The 20,976-nt window shown below is 46.4% G+C and overlaps 1 protein-coding gene across 16 annotated transcripts in view; it reads right to left on the bottom strand.

The window, feature by feature from the left end:
• Positions 1–20,976, bottom strand: part of usp54a (ubiquitin specific peptidase 54a) — a 100,845-nt gene that overhangs the window by 7,661 nt on the left and 72,208 nt on the right. For 12 of the 16 annotated variants that reach the window (XM_088636079.1, XM_088636072.1, XM_088636078.1 and 9 more), the window contains 12 exons: positions 17,220–17,366; positions 15,032–15,181; positions 13,215–13,383; positions 12,189–12,359; positions 11,552–11,728; positions 9,722–10,292; positions 9,153–9,280; positions 8,233–8,394; positions 6,536–6,655; positions 3,590–3,755; positions 1,345–2,414; positions 885–1,015 (listed from right to left, as the gene is read on the bottom strand). In XM_088636079.1, coding sequence (XP_088492205.1) covers positions 885–1,015; positions 1,345–2,414; positions 3,590–3,755; positions 6,536–6,655; positions 8,233–8,394; positions 9,153–9,280; positions 9,722–10,292; positions 11,552–11,728; positions 12,189–12,359; positions 13,215–13,383; positions 15,032–15,181; positions 17,220–17,366 — 3,162 coding nt within the window. The remainder of the gene's footprint in view (positions 1–884; positions 1,016–1,344; positions 2,415–3,589; positions 3,756–6,535; positions 6,656–8,232; positions 8,395–9,152; positions 9,281–9,721; positions 10,293–11,551; positions 11,729–12,188; positions 12,360–13,214; positions 13,384–15,031; positions 15,182–17,219; positions 17,367–20,976) is intronic. The other 4 variants (XM_088636084.1, XM_088636087.1, XM_088636086.1 and 1 more) reach the window with 4 other exon arrangements.

Raw genomic sequence — 20,976 nt, 5'->3', positions numbered from 1 at the left:
AAACACATCAAACCAAGGTTGGCATGGTTATAGACTCTGGCCCTTGTGACCAACTCCAACGATAAGGAGTGCTTACATTTTCACCCATTTCACTTTCTGGGGTCTTAGAAACCACTATCTGTAAAGAGAATGCTGCTTCATGCCTGGTCTCTTCCATGGGGTGGGGGCTGCAGCTGGGGACTGGTGTTACAGAATCACACCTGCTTTCCCACAACCGGGCCCCTCAAAGTTTGTCATCGGCAGTGAAACTCCTAAGGAGCTTTAAAGTATTCGCAAGCAGCCTTCTTTCTTCATTTTCATATGCATAAGCAGCCATCGAAAAAGTCAGGTGGTTTGCACAAAATACAAATCTGACGAGGATCAAGAACTCAATTTTGAGAAATAACCTCACAATGACGCATGACCAAGACTGCTTCCTTCTGCAAGATCTCAGAGATGAAAATCAATGAACAAGGCTATGTAGAGTTGCAAGAAGTCAGAGCTCAGTTCAGCAAAGGATTGAAATGAGTTTCAATTTATGAAAAGGGCCAATTTCCAGAGTGTACACAGAAATACACACATAATGTAACTTCCTGAAATGCTCTGCACCCATACATACATAGTAGAAAGGTTACTTCTGACCATCCTTGCCTTCCAGTTCTCTGAAACATCACACGTAACACATGTCTGTCTCCCCACAAAGAGCAAATTCAAAATGAACCCTTTCACACACACAGGTCACATTCTACAGCTACAACTTTCTCTGATATCCAGCACATCATTAGCGTCCTGTGGACATGCCTGTATACCACATGCGCAACTTGCTGTGAGCAGGGTGCTGGTGCAGCCAGGTGCTGGACTGGAGGGTGTAGGCAGGGAGGGGGCTGTTACAGCCTGGTGCTTACCTCATTGATGTGGACAGGAGAGCTGGTACAGCCAGGTGCTCGGTAAGCGTTCCTCTCAATCTCGGCTGTTGGCGTCTTGGAGCGTCCAGGCAGCACTGCCCCAGAGAACAGCTTGCGCACAGCTGGCGTCGCTGCAGGACACATAGTACAAAGCAAAGTGCCTTGATAAGGGGACCAAACCTGCCGTCTCATTGGTTTTAAGCCTGCAGAATCAGTCACATGTAATAGTCCTTTCTTTCAGGAACTGGTTATAAATGAGAAATATCTGCACTCAATTAATAAGCATGCAAATAATCATTAGAATGGTACATTTTCTACTAGACTGACACTGTCACAGATGACAAGTAGTAAGAGGTTTAGATATCAGTTTACAGGCATTAAACAGTTTATTTGTCTCTCTGGTTAATAACAAGGCCAGTGGTGGCTTAGCTGCGTTACTGTTCAGAAGCCTTGAGCTCACCTGCACCTGGTTTGCTGTAGGTCTGTGGGCTGGAGTTCTGCCAGGGCCTGGGAGTGCTGGGAGCCTGCAGACTCGCCTGGTAGAGGGAGTCCAGCTCCGAGAGCTCCTCACTGGGGGAGCCGCATGCTTCCCTCTGGGTGCGGTCTGTGGGTGGGGAAGGCTGGGAGCTGTAATAGCGCGTGACATTCTCAGCCCAGCGCTCCACCGGTATTGGGGGGCCTAGCACTGCCGGCTCTCGTGGAGACGAGGGGCAACCTGGTTTGCCTGTGGCGAGGTAGCTGTGAGGGTGGGGATCGGGACCTCTAAAGGAAGCTGCTTCGATTCCATCAGGTCTGTCCAGGCTCCAGGAGGACCAGTTCTGGGGAGCAGGGGGTGGCGCAAGCCCAGGGTTGGAGGGAGTTAGGACAGGAGAGCCATCTTGAATATGGGCTGCGAGCAGCTGTCGGGTCGGAGACCTGGGATAGCCCCAGAAGAGCTCCTTGTGGCTTTGTCCCCGCTCCAGTAAGCTGAGCTCAGCAGATGGAGATGTCCAGGAGTCGGCAGCAGGCCAGCTGGGAGGGGAGGGAGACAACGTGTGGGGTACCGGTGGGGCACATGTCCCAGACACACCTTGGTGAGATGGGAGTGCCAGGCCACGGCTCTCCCCTTCGCCGGCAGGCTGTTCCCTGCTGTCCAGGGGCAGCGTGGGTAAGGAAACAGCATTGTATTTGTGTATTGGCCTTACTCGCAAGCCAGGCTTGCTCTGAGTGACACTGGAGAACTCCACACTGTCCCAGCGTTTCGGGGGGCTCTCCTGCTCCCCTTCCCCCTTCTTCTCCCATCCTCCTGGGCTGGAAGGAGGCGGAAGCCACTCAGAGCTGTCCCCCAGAGATCCTGGAGCATGGGCCTGCCCCACAGGGAGGGGGAGGAAGGGAGACAAGTGTTTTGAGGGTTCAGGGTGCAGGTTCCGAGTAGTGGGAAGGGGCAATGCATGGAGAGGAGAGGGCGGGCAAATAGCGGCATCCTGGTCTGCTTCCTGGTCCTCTTCCTGAGTGGCCATCAGCAGTATTTGGAGCGGGACAGGCTGTTCACTGGGACAGAGAGACAAAAGGACACTCAGTGACCTACAAGGATCAACGTTAGCAAACAGAAACACTGCATTCACCTAATACATCCCAATCTGGTCTCCAGTGCAATACTGCCCACTTAGGTTCTTACCACTTGGTTTCTTATGAAAAGCTTTTAAACCAGTTTAAGGCACATTATATTTTTAATATAATTCATATTAAATATGTCCCTTATTATTCATTCAATTATTATTAGGATGCGCCACAACACTCCAATCAAAGTCCATACAGGTAGAAACAGACTCTCTGCACCAGAGACCTCAACTGCAGGGAGAAGCTGGGCAGAGCCTGTGACGACAGGGCCTACTGATTATAGTTCCCCACATTTGGAGAGATTTTTAACACTCATTAACTTCCACTTCCACTTCCACATAAACACACCGTATCCTGCAGAACTGAGCTGCCTTCTCACAAGTAAGCAAGGAGCTTGATCAATCAATGAAAACTGCTCGTCATAAAAGGTGAAAGGTACTGTTTGTAGCATGTACCTTCATGATGGCTGATGACGACGGCCTGAATACTGCAGCTTATCACTTTCAGTACTGTGAGGCCGTGACATGCACAACACGTTCAAGAAAAAAAACTATTTTCCTTCTGAGCAGGTTGTGTTCCAGTGCTGCCAGCAGGGATCTGCCTTACTGATCCTTTAGAAACATCAGGCTTTAACTAAATATCATTCCTAACATACGGGCAATCTCTGTAGATTTATAATTTGTGTTCTTCTGTACTTGAATTTGGCAGCATTTATAAACATGAAAATCTCTCAAGAGATTTTGGAAGGGCCTTTAGCCCAGGCCCAGCTATTCTTCCAGCCCTAACCTCCAGGTGACCGAAGGAGAAAGGGAACGTTGTGTTAATCAGGGGGTTCCTGGGTCTACAAAACCTTTTAGTGCTTATAATGAAAAACATCCTGATGTATTCGGGGGTAATTCAAAGCATGTTCTCTCCTGGGAGATCAGTGTGGCTTATTTTAAACATAGAATTTAATTTGTGCTCCTCAAGAACATCTGGGCTCACTGGTCTTCTGATCTGAATCAAAGAAAAGTGACTTCCGTTTCACAGGTGTCCTGAAAAAGAACATGCCCCCTTGTACTTCCAAGATGGGCATGGTCTTACACACACCATACAGTTACTGGTACCTTTGCGACTGGGCCAGAGCGCCCCCTTGTGGACGTGTCTGTTCTTGCTGCTGCATGCGCTGCTGTAGGCTTCGAGCTCTCCTCATGCACTTTTGCAGCTTCTTATCAGCCACTGTTCTGCTATGAGTGTTAGCACTGCCCTCATGCATGGTAAGTCTTAGTTTAGCTACAATGCAAAGGAAAGAACAGCAGAAAAATAGAAACAAAACGCAAGAAAAAAAAGGCTGAGTTATGGGAGCATGCAACCACTGTTGTTACAGAACACAAAAAAACGCTATGTACTAAAAACGTGAAAGGAAGAATCTCTACCAACACACGCCTGAGAAGGGTGTGCTGCATGAGGGGGAGAAATGGCTCAGACACCCTGAACTAGGCATGGAGGGCTGTGGATTAGATGCGTTTTACTTGATCATCTTGCTTCTATTCAAAGTTGGGTTTTTTTGCTACACTAGAACTACCATGTGTACAGGGAGATGGTAAAATTATAGACAAAAATGTTAAATAAAACAAGCTGCAAAGCCAATAGTAATGGTTTCTGGAACAAATAACATTAAGGTGGAGTGTGAAAGCACTTCTTGAATGCCTGGTCTGCACTGCTTTTGCTAGAAACAGCCAGTGTGTGTCGTGCCTGTTCACAGCCCTTGCTATCGAGCCCGGGCAGCAGGGAGATGTGCTCACTCCCAGGTCCTCAAGCAAGTGGACACAATGATCAGAGTCCATTTACATCTGTCACTGCCGTTTCAAACATGGTGCACTCCCGGAGTCACAAGCCACACTCATTTCTGAGTGTGAAATGCACTACAGAGCAGGGGGTCTGCTGCCGCCGCCTGGGTGAGGGCTCAGAGCATACTCTAAATGCCAATGAATCATTCTCTTACATCACTCTTGTAGAAGACATGCCTGGCTGCAAGCACAGCACTGCCTGAATATCTCTAAACACAATAACCAATGGTTAAACTGTTAAAATCTAAAATGTAAGCACAAGAGATGACAGACTGTGTCACTAGAAAGAGTATAGAGATTAAATCAGTGCGTTATGTTCCTTGGTTTTGTCTGTCTTTAGGGATTTTCATATTGCGTTTAAATCCTATTTCTGGTGTGACAGATGCTGTTTGTGCACTCAGAAACAAAAACATAGATGAGTTTTGTTCAGACAGACATATACTGTAGATCAATACTAGATTCTGAGACCCCACTCTATGCCTCTCTGATGGGAGAGGCAGAGCAGGACCTGGGGCCTGGGGAACTACAGCACAGTGTGCAGGGCAGCTACAACCCCCCCAAGGCTTGCTACACAAAACAGCACCCATAGCTCAAGATGAAAGAGCGCTGTGCCAAGAACATGTCAGCATTTTAAGATCCAGCTTTTCCATAACATCCAGTCACTTCCCCGGTGCAACCATCTGGTTGGCCCCATTAGTTGCCACAGCAACTTGTAAACAGCCTGTGGAGATGTTCCCCTCAATATTGGAGGGAAAGGCACACAGAATTATTTGTTTACCTGGACGGGAACCCTGAGCACACAATATAGAAAGGCCTGGATCTAGGCTGAGAACAATCTAGCGAGTGTTCTCTGACATTAATAATTCAAGCACACCTGCCCCCTGCCTTGTTTTTGAAAGGAAACAAGGCACTTTGTGTTCAAATTCTTAAAGGCTGGAAGAAACTCCCACAGAAAAAGTTTGAACTCTAATACTTTTCAAGTTTTACTTTGATCTTTGAGGGAACATAAACTTCAGGGGAAAACATCTAATTTCCTGCAGTAATGTGTCTCTCTTTACAAATTCATTTATTTGAATTAAAATTTATTTAGAGAACTAAAGTTCAGTTATTAAACTGGAGAAATGTAATAGCTGTGTTTTGCACTGGCAGTTGTAGTTTTTCCAATTTGCTGCAGTAAATGATAAGAATGCATTATAAAGCAAACTAAAACTACCCTTCTTTGTGTCTGAGGTCTCAGAATTGAATCACTAATCTTCAAGTTCTAAACCAATCTCTTTTCATTGCTGTTTGGTTTTATCATGCTACTGTGGCTTAGGCCAGGTTGTCACTGGAAATTAAACTTTTTTTTCAATTGTTGTGTCTTGTTTAAAAAATGAAACATAAAAAGTGCCATTTAAATACAGTGCCAAGGAAAAATATTCACCTCCTTCCAATCCTGCCAATTCTGTTGCTTTTTCTGAATTAGAAAAGATGTACAGTATATACATTTTTAAAGTGTATGTTTAATGTCTTTGTATTCCTCTCAATAGGAGTATACATTATTACAGCTCTTAAGGCTTGTGTAAATAAAGTCTTTCCCCTAAGGTATCAACCTGACTTCAAACTCCTATTCCAATGACTCAGGTCCATGTCCTACAGCAGGGTGCACAGAATATTCCTCCAGTCTTTAGGAATGAGGAATTTATTCCTCATTACACAAGGAATTAATGCCATTACACAAGAACACAAGAGAATGCAATGCTATGAATGCAAGAGGAGGCCATTGGGCCCATCATACTCATTTGTTAGCAAACAGTTAATTAATCCCAGGATCTCATCCAACTGTTTCTTGAAAGAAGCCAGGGTATCAGCTTCAACTACAGGGCAGGGTGGCAGGTTCCACACTTCCACAACTCTTCGAGTAAAGAAGTGCCTCCTGTTCTCGGTTTTAAAAACACATCCCCACAGTTTCTACTTGTGTCTTCTGTTCTGTGCTTCCCTGTTTATTCTGATGTCCACAGGGTTGACTCTGTCAGAGGTTTGGTGATTTTGAACGCATCAAATTAAAGGCGCCCTTACAGTTTCCTTCCCACCACATCTGGAAGCACGACAGCAATAGGCATTGTGTTAGGCCCATTGCCCACTTCAGACAAACACAGACACCCACGGGGACAGACAGGCACGATCACGCACAGTTAGTGTAGTGGCAGTGGCAGCAGGCGGAGGCAGGTTAGGGTTACTTACACACAGCTTCGTTACAGACAGCGAGCGCTGCAGCCACGTCCTCGCCCTGCTCTAGCCGCAGGGACTGCTCTAACAGTGAGTCTGCCTCCTGCAGAGACCTCTCAAAGCTGTCACCCTTCCCTGCAGATAACACACCAACGGGGCTCTTTAAACAGAGGCCAGGAACACATTCTCAAAGCTCAGCTGGAGGGGGCTACCAGTTTTATAGGATGACTGTGTTTGTGGAGAGAATCAGGCATATCCTTGATGCTGCAACCTTTCTTTTTTAAGAATTTGGAATGACCAACTCTTTTTGTTATACCCACCAGATTGGGAATATCGGTTGTGTTTACCGTGGCTGCAATCCCTGTGATCACTTGCGGGCAGAATCAAGAAGTGTAGGCTGACTCCTCCTGCCCACCTTTGAGGTAATCGGCACATCCCAGACAGCACAGCCCCGTACAGGAGAATCGGCACTGCCTGGAGAGTTGTGTCCCTCACTGACAGAACTGCAAACTTGCAAGAGCTCGGGACGCCATAGGGGTCATTGCGAGTGCCGGCCACCTAACGAATACTGGTCTCTGTCAATTGACCCAGCTCGAACCCCTGATCACAGAAATCAGCTTGAGCATGAACCTGTCAGGAGGCCCCTTTGCACACTGCAGGCTTTGAGCCGCTACCCCGCCAGTCCAGCGTGAGAATGTGTGTGTTGGGTGAAAAGGGTGTTGACTGTAGATACCCAAGGAAGATGCCATCTCTCTGCATCTAGACCAGTGGTTCTCAACCAGATGCCCAGTCCTCAGACACTGTCCGGGGCATCTCCATGAAAAAAGAGAAACTTCTCACCCCAAGTTTAGTAGCAGGTACAACTGACACAGGCACTGTGGTTCTGCTTTTAATGTGTTATAAATGGCAACATCATTTCCATTTAATTCAGCTGATTTCCCAAAATGAGGCCAGAAGAGGTTGAGAAGTCCCGATCCAGATGAAACCCAAGTCAGCAGTGTACAATGCAGAGCACTTCCATTCAGATCTCAGCTGTCACAACCGTTTGAACCCAAGCACAGAACACAGCACACACTGAGAAAGCCATCTCCAGCAGCATGGCCTGACACGCACGCTACCACAGAAGGCTGATCTTCACACCACGGGCAGAGAAACAACATTCTGCTGTGTGTAGGAGACAGTGTTAATGTGGCCCAGAAGTGGCTTTGACGTGATCACCTGCTTAATGGTGGGAAACAAAACATTGCACCTTTCTCTACAGGTTCTATCTACCAACTTCAAACTTCAACTTCAAATCTCGTCTCTAAATACAAGCAACCTTTCTTTTTCAAGGAGACTCTAGTCCTGGTTCTCCTTTTATTTTTAAGATATTTTGCTGCCTATCCTCACCGATCCTGAAACAGGACACAGCGTTTCTAAGAACATATGACAAGGGTGCCCTTGCACTCCATTTCCATTTATTCTTTTGGCAGATGCTTTTATCCAAAGATGCAAAGGGTTCAGATACAGTACCAGAAGCATTTCTGATGAAACTCCTATCTGTAGGAGCTTAACTCTGATGATCTCAGCCAAGCTAATTACATGGTCTCTCGGTATCCCCCAAGAGGCCTTCCAGTCCTGATCAGACCACAATGAACACACTGCACTCCCAGGGACCTGAACGCTAATGCCACACAGCCTCCCTCCCTGGTCCGTTTACTCTTTCAGCATACCCTGATTCTGCAGCTCGTCCAGGTCCAAGAACTTGCTAGGTCGGGGGTTGAAGCCCATGGCCGCCTCCTTCTCCTTTTCCTTCTTCCTCTGCAGCTCCTGTTCCCTGGCCCGGCGAGCCACCTCCTCCTGCAGCTCATCCAGCTCGCTGCGGGCCTCCCCTGCTGGACCACACACACAGACAGGGCGCTGACTGGCAAGCGCCAGCTCCAGCCCACACTGCTGTGCACACCTGCGGGGCCACACACAGCCAGTGCAGGCTGGGAGACCCACGCCACACTCGAGGACACGCCTCCCTCTCAGAGACATCCCTTCAAGTCGGGAGGAACAGCACAAACAAATGGAATATTTTGCCAACACACCCAGAGACCTTGCTGTGTGTTCTTTACTTTTCCCAGAAACTGCGCAAAACTGTGAATCTGACCTTCCGGCCTGGCAGGACAGATAAGTCTAACTGAAGTTCTTTTACTTCTTTAACCTCCAAAGTGCTGCTCCACATCTGTGCTGTAACAGCATTAACAGGTTCAAATATGATTTATGGGCAAATCATCAGATAAACAAATGACTAATGTTTTCTGTGTCTCTATACCTCAAACAACCTACACAAAGACCTGGGAACAGACTGTTTTGATGAAATGAGCTTGTCTAACTGTCTAATGCTGATTCAAAATGACAGCAGAGCAAACATTTGGACTCAGAAGAGTCAAACAGGCTCTGCCGGGCCCATCGTGTGCCCTGTGTTTTAATTTGCAGGAGGAATGGCGCACAAACATACTCTCCAGCGCACACAATTTGCTGAAGGAGTTTACTTATGGCCTTGACCTCATGGGAGCACAAGATATAGGCTGATCATGTCAGACAGCAGGATTTAAAGGAACGCCCATCCTGTGATGTGCTCGGCCACGATACTGTATGTGCTTACCCAGGCTGGCATGGCTGTTCCTCCAGGGGGGCGTCTTCAGCTCCTGCAGCAAGGCGCTGCTGCTCTTTGATTTGGGCACACTGCGCCAGGATGGGCCTGAGCTCAGGGGCTTTTTTGTACCTGTCTCCCTGTTGGAAAAGAAAAGGATAATGAAATAATGAAACAAGAACTTGCTTTGCAGTCTGCCCAGCATGTGCTCCAGTCCCAAGTTGTCAACCAGCCACACCTGTAACTCATCTAAAGCAATAAAGCTATTTGTACAGCAGATGTCATCTACTTACTACAATATTGTGTAATTAAACCGAAGGATATGCAGAGGCTGACATTGCTAATCAGTCCATCAGTTAAGAGCCATCAGACTAGCTCAATCCAAAGCTCTAGGTTTGGGACTGAAATGCAAGACATTAAGCCCCATAGTGTCAGTCTCATCTTCAGATCCCTCGGCTCAGATTAAGCTGTGCTGCTGTGATTGTACACAGGACCTGTCCTGGTGTGGAGCGCCCCAGCACTACTCATGAATGTATACAATTGTCACAATGGCCCACTGTTCCCTGCGCCCACTCCCGAACCTGTGTGAGGTGGCTATGGAGCCCTCGTTCAGGGGCATGTCCAGGCTGACCGGGCTGCTGCTGTTCCTCTCACTGCTCTCGTAGCCACTCTCCATCCTCTGGATGAGCCGGGGCTGGCTGTCCAGGCTCCGCAAGGGAGGGGCAGGAGGGGGGGGGCGAGCAGTGCTGGCCAGGGTCGCCCCAGCCCCTCCTTCTGATGTAGCTGGGGCTGAATCAGTGTGGGCACCACTGTCCTCGGGCAGCGGTGAGGCCCCAAGTTGACTGTACCCAGCCTGCCTGCGGCGCTCTCGGCTGAAGATGCTGTCGATGTTCAGGGCCTCCCGTCTGGGCCGCCAGGCTGGCCTGTAGCGCCCCCCCGAGGAGCTTGACTTGGACCCACTGCTAGTGCTCTCGACTTCCCAGTCCCTTGTCCGTGCACCTGGCTCCACAACCCCTCCCAGTCCTGAGCTGGAAGAGGAGGAGAGGGGCCGGCTGTGGATGATGCTGCTCATCGTCTCTTTGAAGTCCTTCAGCCGACTGGATGAGGGTTTGGGAACTGTGCGTGGAGCCTGCTGCTCCTTCAGAGTCTCTCCTGGAGAGAAATCAAAACAGGGGCAGGGATCAGGGGTCAGACTGCAAGACCACGGCAGGGCTCAGGGGTCGGACTGCAGGACAGCGCCGAGGTCAGGGGTCGGACTGCAGGACAGCAGCAGGGCTCAGGGATCAGGGATAGGACTGCAGGACAGCGCCGAGGTCAGGGGTCGGACTGCAGGACAGCCCAAGGGGTCAGGGGTCGGACTCAGCCTTGCACCTCTGACATAATACCAGGAATGTGGTATTTGTATAAGAGTAGGAAATCTTTATTTGCCAGGTCACTTGTGAAGCAGACCACCTAGGCTATGACACACTTCTCCCCTCCATGTCACCCATGCCATCTGTCCTAGCCTGGATGGTCTATAGAGAGTACTATACATTTGAATAAACAAAAATTGTTTTAGGATATACCAATAGCATGATAAATATCAGAAACTATAAGTTAAATGTTTTAATAGGACATCTTGTCATTCAACAATGATCAAGGCATCATTAGTGAAGCTACAATATTGGGATAACCAGCAAATCCTTTCTAGGATTGTGTGAGTATTATTCACAACACAAAACACATACATTGTGCATCATGGGATTCATAAGAAATAAGAATATTTCATAAGTTCATAAGAACAGCCTATTTGTGGTCTTCCCAGGTATGATTGAATCAGGATAGATTTAAACTCTGGCCTGCATTTGTTTTTTAGTGTCTTAAGGAAAAATCTCAAGGAACTGCACAAATAACAGACAAAAGATGAATATGTTACAGGAATGAAACCAAAATGAAACAAACCACAATAATGTTAACAGCCACATTTGGAATTTTTAATGCTCTAACTCAATGAATACCTGTTCCAATGGAAAACTTCCACTAAATCTTAGGTTAAAGAAACTCATCTAGGTCTTTTCATGTAGAGAATATTTTATCGCTTTCATCTCCTGATGAATGACTTACAATGGGTTGTTTTCGCTCTGAATTCCTCCTTGCAGAAGGAATATATTAAGCTTTTGCCTCACTTTTCCATGTAAAAAAGTCAAGTCATAAATGGGCCTCACACACAAATCTTCAAGGAATCTGTCCAGAGCAAATAAATATTTTTATAAGCAAATTAGGCTGAGTGCCCAAAAACGTAAACATGCAACCTAAGTCTTAATTATGTCATGTCTGTACAGTTCTGTGCCAGACAGCAATGTGACAACCACCAGTAGCCCCCTGTTGCACTGTGAGAGATCCTGCGCCCCGGGCTGCAGAGATGTGCGTACCCTCGCTGTGGTACCCTGCGGAAGACACCTCATCTCCCTTAGTGGCTCGGCTTCGCTCCTCACACCGCCGAGGACGACTAGAGCTTCGCTTCCTGTTCCCTGCCCCGCCCTTCCTGTCCACAGTCCCGCCTTTCCTCAGTGTGTATCGCTGCACTGGCTCACTGTCCATCATTTGGCCTTAATGACAAGAAACAACAGTTTATAGCCTGCCTACAGCACAGCTAGGACTGCACAGTTGGTGTCTACCAGTGCACGGATATTCAAGATCAGCTGAAACAAGGAAGTGCCATGATAATGGCTTGTGACTATTTCTATTGCTTGTGTCAGTAATCTATGTAAAATGACACTGTTTTAGCTGAGAATGGATGAAGAATGAGTAGACACACTTAATGAAAACAAAAAGGGAACAACCCTTTGATCTTGGAGACTGTTGTCTCCAGGTAAGACCTAACCGCTTGCTCCACACACCCACTGTTTACAGAAGAGCCTCTTATTCTTCAACTGCAGTTCATGTGCATTTATGCCCCTCTGGGACTGTGGACACCAGAGAACAGTCTCTGGGGACAAGCCCGTGTCTGTGCAGGGGTGTGGAAGCAGGGGTGTGTCTGAATGCTGCAGAGGACAAGTGTGGGATTACCGGTGTCCAGGCTGCTCTGGGAGGCAGTGTCGTTCTCGGGGTTACACACAACAGTGCCCTGGGAGTCAGAGGAGAAGTGGCTGGCCATGGATTCATGATGGGAATGCTTGTACGTGTAGCTGTCAGTGGAGGAGTCAGTGCGAGTGTCACTGGATATTGAGGGCTCCCGGCCTGAGAATGAAAAAAAAATACCATGATATCAGATATCATGCTCCTCCAATACTACCAAGAACTTTTTAAAAAGCCAGGTTATTGGCTTCAACCACATGACTGGGCAACTCGTTCCACACTCCTATCACCCCTTGTGTAGAGAAGTGCCTCCTGTTCTTGATTTGGCCTTCAAAGGCAGAGCTCTGCAATACTACTTGAATGTGTGCCTACTAAAAGTGAAAGCATGAACAAATAGCCACACCTGGTTACAACCCTGAACCTTGCAGGGCTCAATGCAGCAGCTCATGAAGAAGGCCAATACTTTGAGGATATGCAAGTGAAAACTGTGGGGAACCAGCAAAGGTCCACTGTGTTTGAAGCTCTCCATTTATGGCAGGACACCACAGAACAGTAAAGCAGACAAATACTGGAACCTTGAATCTTAAATTCATCAGTTTGCTGTGAATTCATCAGTTACGGTGAAGAAAAAACCCTGACGTTTTTGTACTCTCTTCCACTATAACATCTTAAACGCTTTTGATGTTAAAAAAAAGTCACACCAATAAACTTGTCCAGCTTTAGACACAGGGTGCCAATACCTATAGTATGTCCACAACTGCATATCTGGGTCTGAACGGAAAATGGAGCCAATTTAATAGCAAGTTGCTGTATGGAAAACGGGCTGTCAAACCTAAGCACTCTCTGTGGGAAGGCGCCACTCGCTGGCAGTGAGGCTGCTGGGAAAGGAGAGAGCCCTCAGGTTGCGCCCAGTGCTGTGTTCTAAAAACGTCATGCCATTCACACCACGCATTCACACATGTGAATGTCAGGCCAGGCAGCGAGGGTCAAGGTCCTGCTGGGCCCCCCGGCTCGTACCCGAGTCCTCGCTGTCGTAGTAAGCCTTGCTGTAATGGTGGAGGTCCAGATGAGATGGTAGGTCTTGCATTGACACGGGTGTCCCTCGGGGGTCAGCGTAGAGCAGTAGCAGGGGCTGGTAGTGGCCCTTGATACACCTGGACACCACGTCCTTCCACTTCGGCCCGATCTGCAAGGACAGGGAGAGATGGTCAGAACTTGCACACAGACAGGCATGGCATAGAAAATACACTGTGTGCTAATGTCCCACAGCCTACAGTCAAGAACTAGTTTCACTCAATAGACCCCCAGTAATTAACTCACACATTTCCAGAACTACTTAGTAACATAAAGGCTTTTAAGAATAAAGGTATTTTACTTAATCTTTATACAGCACCTAAAGCACTTTGTTTAATGAGCCTCTTTCCAGTGCAAAATCTCAGCTGAACACTTAAAAAACTGCTTGCATTGAACTCTAGACCCATTTCAAAAGGGCATTCCAGCAAGACAAATTCTGAGTAGGACATTATTCTGGATCAAACAAAACAAACCTTAAACAGCATACTTCAAAGGCAGAAGTTGTGATAGTGTCTGTATACACCTGATCTAAAATACATAATGTTTTGGGCATGTGCCAGATTTTAAGGTGCTGCTGCTCCGAAACAGCAGCATCACTGTAGGAGATCGCAATAAATACCATCTGGAAACTAGAACTCCCTTTACATAGTGCATCAGTCACTCAGCCTTCAGTGGCAGTGGTATGGCACCTCCACCCCCCTGGACTAACACAGTTTGGCTTTTAGCAGCAAGAGTGTTCTGAGTTCACTAGCTGTGGGCAAGCCATCCCCTGACATGTAGCAGGGAAATAAGACATAAAACACCAGCTCAAGTGGAGATCTGAATCCGCACTACTACAATCCAGTCCTGTCCTTCACCCTCCAGCCTCGTCCCAGGCCAGATGGGCTTGGACAGGCGAACAATAGGGGGTTTTCCATCTCATTTGTGGCTCACGTGGCAGCTTAGTGGGGAAAAAAGCTGCTTTGCAGGCAGTGAGCTACATCCTGTGCAATGCAAGCATTATCTGAAAGAGCCTCATCAGAATGGCTCAGGCTTGCTCAGCGCAGGTGGCCCTGCAAACTTCAGTCCCTAGCCTGTGCCCCCAAGAAGCACAGATACAGGTCTGACCTTCATTTTCACTGTGGTTTCCATTAGGATCTCTCAGCCACGCTGAGGCCTGGACTGCCTGCGCTTCATACAGAGTCATGGCTGGCTAAATGCCTCTAACATGTTTAGTGCAGCTTCTGAACACACACAGATGCCTCATAATGAGATACTTGACCAAAGGCAGAGCATTACAGAGCAGAGTGGCAGCAAGGGTAATTATACCACACACTGCTCTTGTTTTCATTCGCAAGATGGGGGTGTTTCTCATTTGATAGCTCACATTGGAAAACTAAAAATACCACAGCCAAATGTCTCCAGAGAAAGCACAAAATAATTCCTCTTTTGTCAATGTTTAAAGAGGTCTGTTAACTGTCTCATCCTTAGCAAGGCGGAATTAAATCAGCTCAGTAACAGAAAAGCCTCATGATGAAAACAACAATGTGGAAAAAAGATTTTGCCTTCGGGGTTAAATCTAACTCCACATCACAGAGTATGAGTGCAGATACCTGGGTTTCCAAACAGTGCAAAATGATAAAGATTTTTTTATTCTAAAACTATTTGCAGGTAGGCCATTAAATTTAAAACTGGGCAGGTATCCTGGGATAAAGGCCATTAAATATCATTCTAGACAGGTGCCCTGGGAAGGCAGGGACAAGGCTCTGGGTTGCTCTCACCTCTTTGACGTGCGCGTCATCGAAGTACATCCACCTGCGGATCTTGGTCTGGAAGAAGAAGGTGGAGTAGTGCTTGCCATAGTAGCACACCATTCCCACCAGATAGAGCTCGGACTGCTTGGCCTTGTCATCTGTCACTCGGTAGAAGAGCTACAGGAGAGAGAAAAAGAAACCCCTCACATTCCACCTGAAAGATCCATGTTTCCCTACTTCAGCCAACCAGCTGGGCTGGGTCCTCAGCGCTCCAGTTTCTCCAGTATCCCAGTTTTCTCAGAATCAGCTGTGAAACATGGACCTCAAGACACAGATGGAAACTAAGGGCCATGCACAAGCGTTTACTTAAACAGAGTTGAGAGAATCTGAAAGAAGCTATCTAGCCATGTTATCAAAGCCAAAACCCCAAAACCACCTAGATAAGACCATTTGGCCAAATAGCATTTTGAGAGCTAGATGGATCAAATGACCAACTCTCAATTGTAATCCTTCTTGCATACAAAACAATGGGATTGAAATGGACAATTACTATATGTTAACTGGCTGCAACTGGCTGCATTCACACACAATACAAACAATACAAAATACAAAAAAGATAAAAAGAACAAAGTACAGTAGATTAAATAACTGATGGCAAGGCAAATGTGGCTCTATAAAATTTTACTTAGATATATGCAGGGCAGTTCTCCTAAGTATCCTTATGATCAAGTTATAGGCTGGCCAAGCACATGTTTCTCAAGGCACCGTTAATCTTGCAGATACAAGGCCAGAGCAGATCAACCCTCTCCTTTAAGAGTCATTATGGGAACTTAACACTCTGGGTCCTTCTGAAATAAGACTCAAGGAGTAGAAATTATGTTTGTGTGGACCTTCAAAGTGTACTTTGAATGCACGACAAAATGTGTCAAAAGTCATGAACTGTGTATCTAGTCAGCACTAAACCAGGTGACTCAAAGTCACCCTTTTATGTGCCTGCCATCCAACAAGCAGATCGTTTTCAGGAAGCAAGGATCTGAAAATCTGCATAGCTTTCAAATCTGACAACAGTGAGTGGAAGTGCGATACCCACAATATAACAGGATATTGTTACTGCCTCTCTGGATAAATCAAAGCCCTAATGTGATGTGGAATTAAAGGGACCTATAAACTTGCTGGGCTATATGCCCTTGTACCACTATAGAGCACCACTGGAGAGCAGCAGTGTCCTCTGGTCTAAACTTCAATGAAACCCTCCATTTACTGAGCTGCATCCTGTTACTCATCTAGCTGGTAAATTTTAAGGTTTCATAAATGCTTCTTTACGTTTACAAAACCACTACTTTAAAGTTAATGCAGCTTGTTAGCAATCAAATGCAATCGAATGCAAAATTTCTTAAAACAAAATAAAATGTTATTTCCACATCAATGAGTAATTAAGTGTATTCGGTAATTGAATCTGGAGCCCGGAGCACTGGTGCCTCCTGGGAGCTGTACAGCCCAGCCACCCTCTTCACCTCTATGGCGGCTGTGTGGCTTCAGTGTAAACAAAGACGGATTGTGCTCCTCAGCATCCATGAAGTCTGATGACTCACAATCCTCCTTTTTTCACTCCATTTCTATATTTACGGCAAACACTGAGTCATGCAGTCTGGGCATCCCCTTCCAAGAAGCTAGAGAGTAACATTTGCATGAGGTGAGGAAACTGACAACAATGACTGCACAGAACTGCAACAGAGTGCTGCCTCCCTGGGACTGAGCTTCCTGGAATGATATCGCCCAGACCGCTGACAGTCCACCTCTGAGGGGACAGTCTAGAAGCTCCTCAGAGGTGGACTGACAAGGGGGTTGGAGGTCTGTCCTGCTCAGAAGGACGCTCACTCGCTGTCCCTCGGGAATCAAGCAGGCCAAGTGTACCTTGAGGAATACCTTCACAGAGGATCGATGACTGATGTTTTTGGAGATCTTCAGATCAATCCGTGACTAGCAAGCCATACAAGCCAGATGGGGCACACAGCCTGCTGTCATTTGTCATGTTATGTTCTTAGGATTATTGTTAATAATAGACCCAACAACCTCTCCCTTTACAACACCTCCTTAAAAACACCACCCTTGTTTATCTTTTCTGCCAATTCCCAAAAGAGTCCCCTGGGTGGGACACTCTGGGACGATCTCAATTAGGATCCTATCCCACCCCAAACGCCCAACGTGGACTTACATCTCCGAGACGCAGGCAGGTGCCCAGACTGTGAATGACGTCTTCTGCCAGGTCGGAGTGGTCCGAGTCCCAGACCAGGCCGATGGTGATGATCTCGGGGGAGTTCATCAGGACACGCCGGATGCGCAGCTTCTCGCCACAGTTACTCTGAGAGACACAGAGGGGCGTCAGACACCGGCTCAGGGTGGGAACTGCGCCTCCAAGAGCACCAGCAGCACATATTCCAGAAATGGCCAGCAAGGCCCACAGCGCAGCACACTCTCTACAACACTTCAGATGTTAAAAACCTGTGGAGAAAAACAGCAAACTGAACCACCAGTTAGTGAGGTGGAGAGTTGACCAGCAGTCCCAGAAATGAATGGGCTCTTTTCCTCTGGAATCGCACCTGCGGTCCTGTGAATGTGATTGCCAGCATGAGTACAGCTTCTCCAACAGTACCATTAATGGATAAGCAAATATCAAGCCACAGAAATGTTTTATTGTGCAATAAGCAAGCACAGGTGTTTGCCTAAATAGGCTTTATGACAAAACTGCTTTTTGTAATAAAATGTACCCTGCATACGCTCTTTCCCCTAGTGTGGCAAAACCTGACATTTGGAAATTTGACATCAAGCACAGCCTCCCACAGGTTCTTTAGATAAAGAGCAAGCAGTGCGGTTAGTTCCTTCTGTTGATGAACAGTGCAGAGAAAACAGAATGCGGGCCGAACCAGAGCTCCATTTTATACTCCATCTCGCTTTGTTCTCACGCACATATACAATCCTCCGTGTATCATCTCACACCTTTGGTCTGAAAACTGTGGGTAACCCATATCACTGTCATCAGGGAAGCACCCAAGTGATTCTATTAGTTACTCTGCATTTTAATTACTGAACAGTACAGTGTGGGGATATAAAATAATCGTATTTATATATTCAGAAAAGGTTTGTGAATGCTTTGGAATTACCTGGATTTCTGCATTAATTGCTCAGAAAAATGTGGTGTGATCTTCAGCTAAGTCACAAGACAAACACAATCTGCTTCAAATAATAGCACACAAACAATTGTACTTCTCGTCAATATTGAACACATCGTTTAAGCATTCACAGTCCAGGCTGGAAAAATTATCTGAACCCTTGTATTTAGTAATCACATCTTGTCGTAATCGTGGATCTCACAATGTCATGGCAATGCATGCTTGTACTCCTAAAAAGGAAAGATCTGCCAACACATTGTTTGTGTAGAAAACAGGCAGCACTGACGTATGCCATATTTTATAACGGAGGATTGAAGAAAGATATAAGATGTGAAAAAGGGGTTAACTGATTTCTTTCTGCACAAAGACTTCTTGTGACACAAGACATTCCATCCTTAAGCACCTTTGAGTTATGGCGGGATGGGAGTTAATTTATATGAAATTCCAAGTGCAAGCTAGAGACCCCCTAACAAAGGAAAGATAAAACCGACCATTAAGTGTTCAAGGTCTTGGGAAAGTCCAAACACAGGTGCCCCCCCCGTTACCATGGTAACAGTTTGCATCAGAAGCGGCTGAAATTCGCTATATAAACTGAAAGTTTTGTACCTATATTTCGAACAGTACTTTGGTCTTATTGTTCCTTGCGTGCAATAAACTCAGTTGTTTAAACGTCATCTCGGGGTCCAGCACTTATTTGTCTGTTACAACAGTTTGCAGTGCTATTTTTGCTCCAAACATTGCATTGTGCGTTTCTGCCAAACTTTTGTCTCATCCCTTCACAGAACAGTGTCCCAGAAGCGTTGTGAAACATCCAGGTGGTCTTTTGCAAACTTGAGACATGCAGCAATATTTTTTTTGGAGAGCAGTGGTTTCCTCTGTGGTGTCCTTCCATTAACACCATTCTTGTTCAGTGTTTTTCCTATAGTGGACACATGAACAGAGACTTTGGCAAGTTCAAGAGATTTCTGCAGGTCCTTTGCTATTACCTTAGGGTTCTTTTCCACCTCCTTCAGCATTGCAAACTGTGCTCTAGCCATGATCTTTGCAGGACACCCACTCCTAGGGAGAGTAGCTACAGTACTGAATTTCCTCCATTTGTAGACAATTTGTCTTACTGTGGACTGATGAAGACCCAGGCCTTTAGAAATGGTTTTGTAGCCTTTTCCATCTTAATGCGTCTCTGAAATTCTTCTTCTAAGGTCCTCTGATATTTCTTTAGATCGTGGCATGGTTCACATGAACAGCTCTTTCTTGACTCTGTCAGTAACCACCTGCCTTTCTAATAGGGCAGGATACCTCCAACCCACACCTCCAATCTCATCTCATTGATTGGAACACCTGACTCCAATTAGCTTTTGGAGAAGTCATTAGCCTAGAGGTTCACATACTTTTTCCAACCTAGACTGTGAATGTTTAAACTATGTGTTCAGTACTGACAAAGAAGAAGTACAATTTTTTGTGTGTTATTAGTTTAAGCAGATGGAGTTTGTCTATTATTGTGACTTAGTTGAAGATCAGACCACATGTTTATGAGTAATTAATGCAGAAATCCAGTTAATTCCAAAGGATTCACAACCTTTTTCTTGAAACTGTATTTATAGACTTTTTATAGTTTCACTGAGCAAAATGCTTCTGTTCAGAAATAATGTGACTGGTAATTTATGTGTTCATGCAATGGCTAAGAAAGGGTCATTTTCAACTTGTGTCAATCTCAGGGAACAACTCGGTGTACATGAAGACTTGACGAACAGAACACCTCCCTAGGTGAGGGAGTGCGTGGACATCCTTTCACCTCTATATCCAGCCGATATCTGCACCAATACAGTTACTCCAATCCTCCCCCCTTTTACAACAAATGCTCTCTCTGATCTGTCTTTAAATAATGATGACTCACTCAAAGAATTCTGATTTGCTACATGTATTTCCCTTGTGCACGCGCAATAAATCTGCTTATTACCGAGCAATTTTCAAAAGAAAGCCTTATCCTGACAGCCTGGTAAATGTCAGGGTCAGATGAGCCACAATGAATGAGGCAGAAGATAAACCTCCATGCAGTCCACCTAACCACAAGAGAAAGACTGTTTGTTAACAGGGAGCAGGTAAAAGTGCAGTAGAAGCCTCAATGATTCCTTTCCCCCTTGAAGTATATAGCCTTAAAGAAAGGTAAAAATAAAAAAAACTGAAACAGTCATACTTTGTCCTGACAGAATTGGGTCCCTGGTCTCCCATCACTACATGGGTAGAAGACTGACTTACTTCCCATTATGCACTGCTACCTAAATGCTCGCTCACTACCCTTCCAAGAATCTTTCACATTACGCCACTCCTTGCTTGCCCCTGTGCTGGGTGATGGGTACAGGCTGCACTGATTCAGAATCAAGAACATGTCAGCGTGGCTCCCAGAGCACAGTCAAGCAATGCAAACTCTCAGCGCCAACAGCTGGAGCCAACAGAGAGCAATTAATCCCCAGCAGTGACAGCCTGCATAGAGAATCTGCAGAGTGCTGCACCATCTCACAGTTACATAACAGCCACCCAATGGGCTTGTTCAGTGAGACTGTGAGGATTCAGACCTGAGCTACCACGAGCGGGGCCACAAAAATCCTTCTGGAGCTTTCCTTCCAGTCACTCTCCCATCAGGGGACAGCTTGGCAAGGAGAAGGAAGGCAGCAAAACAAAAGCTCAGCATAACTGCCGCTGTGACCTTCATTAGAGAGAAAAACTCTCTAGTCTCTTCACAGAACTGGACAGAGTTACACTGGCACAGAATGAGGCCTTCCGAAAAGCTCCGACATGGAAGGG

Source organism: Lepisosteus platostomus, chromosome 6 (genome assembly GCF_059453375.1).
Source record: "Lepisosteus platostomus isolate fLepPlt1 chromosome 6, fLepPlt1.hap1, whole genome shotgun sequence".
In the NCBI taxonomy this organism is placed as follows: domain Eukaryota; kingdom Metazoa; phylum Chordata; class Actinopteri; order Semionotiformes; family Lepisosteidae; genus Lepisosteus; species Lepisosteus platostomus.
Note: the sequence above shows the minus strand (reverse complement) of the source record. Positions and strands in the feature narration are given on the sequence as shown.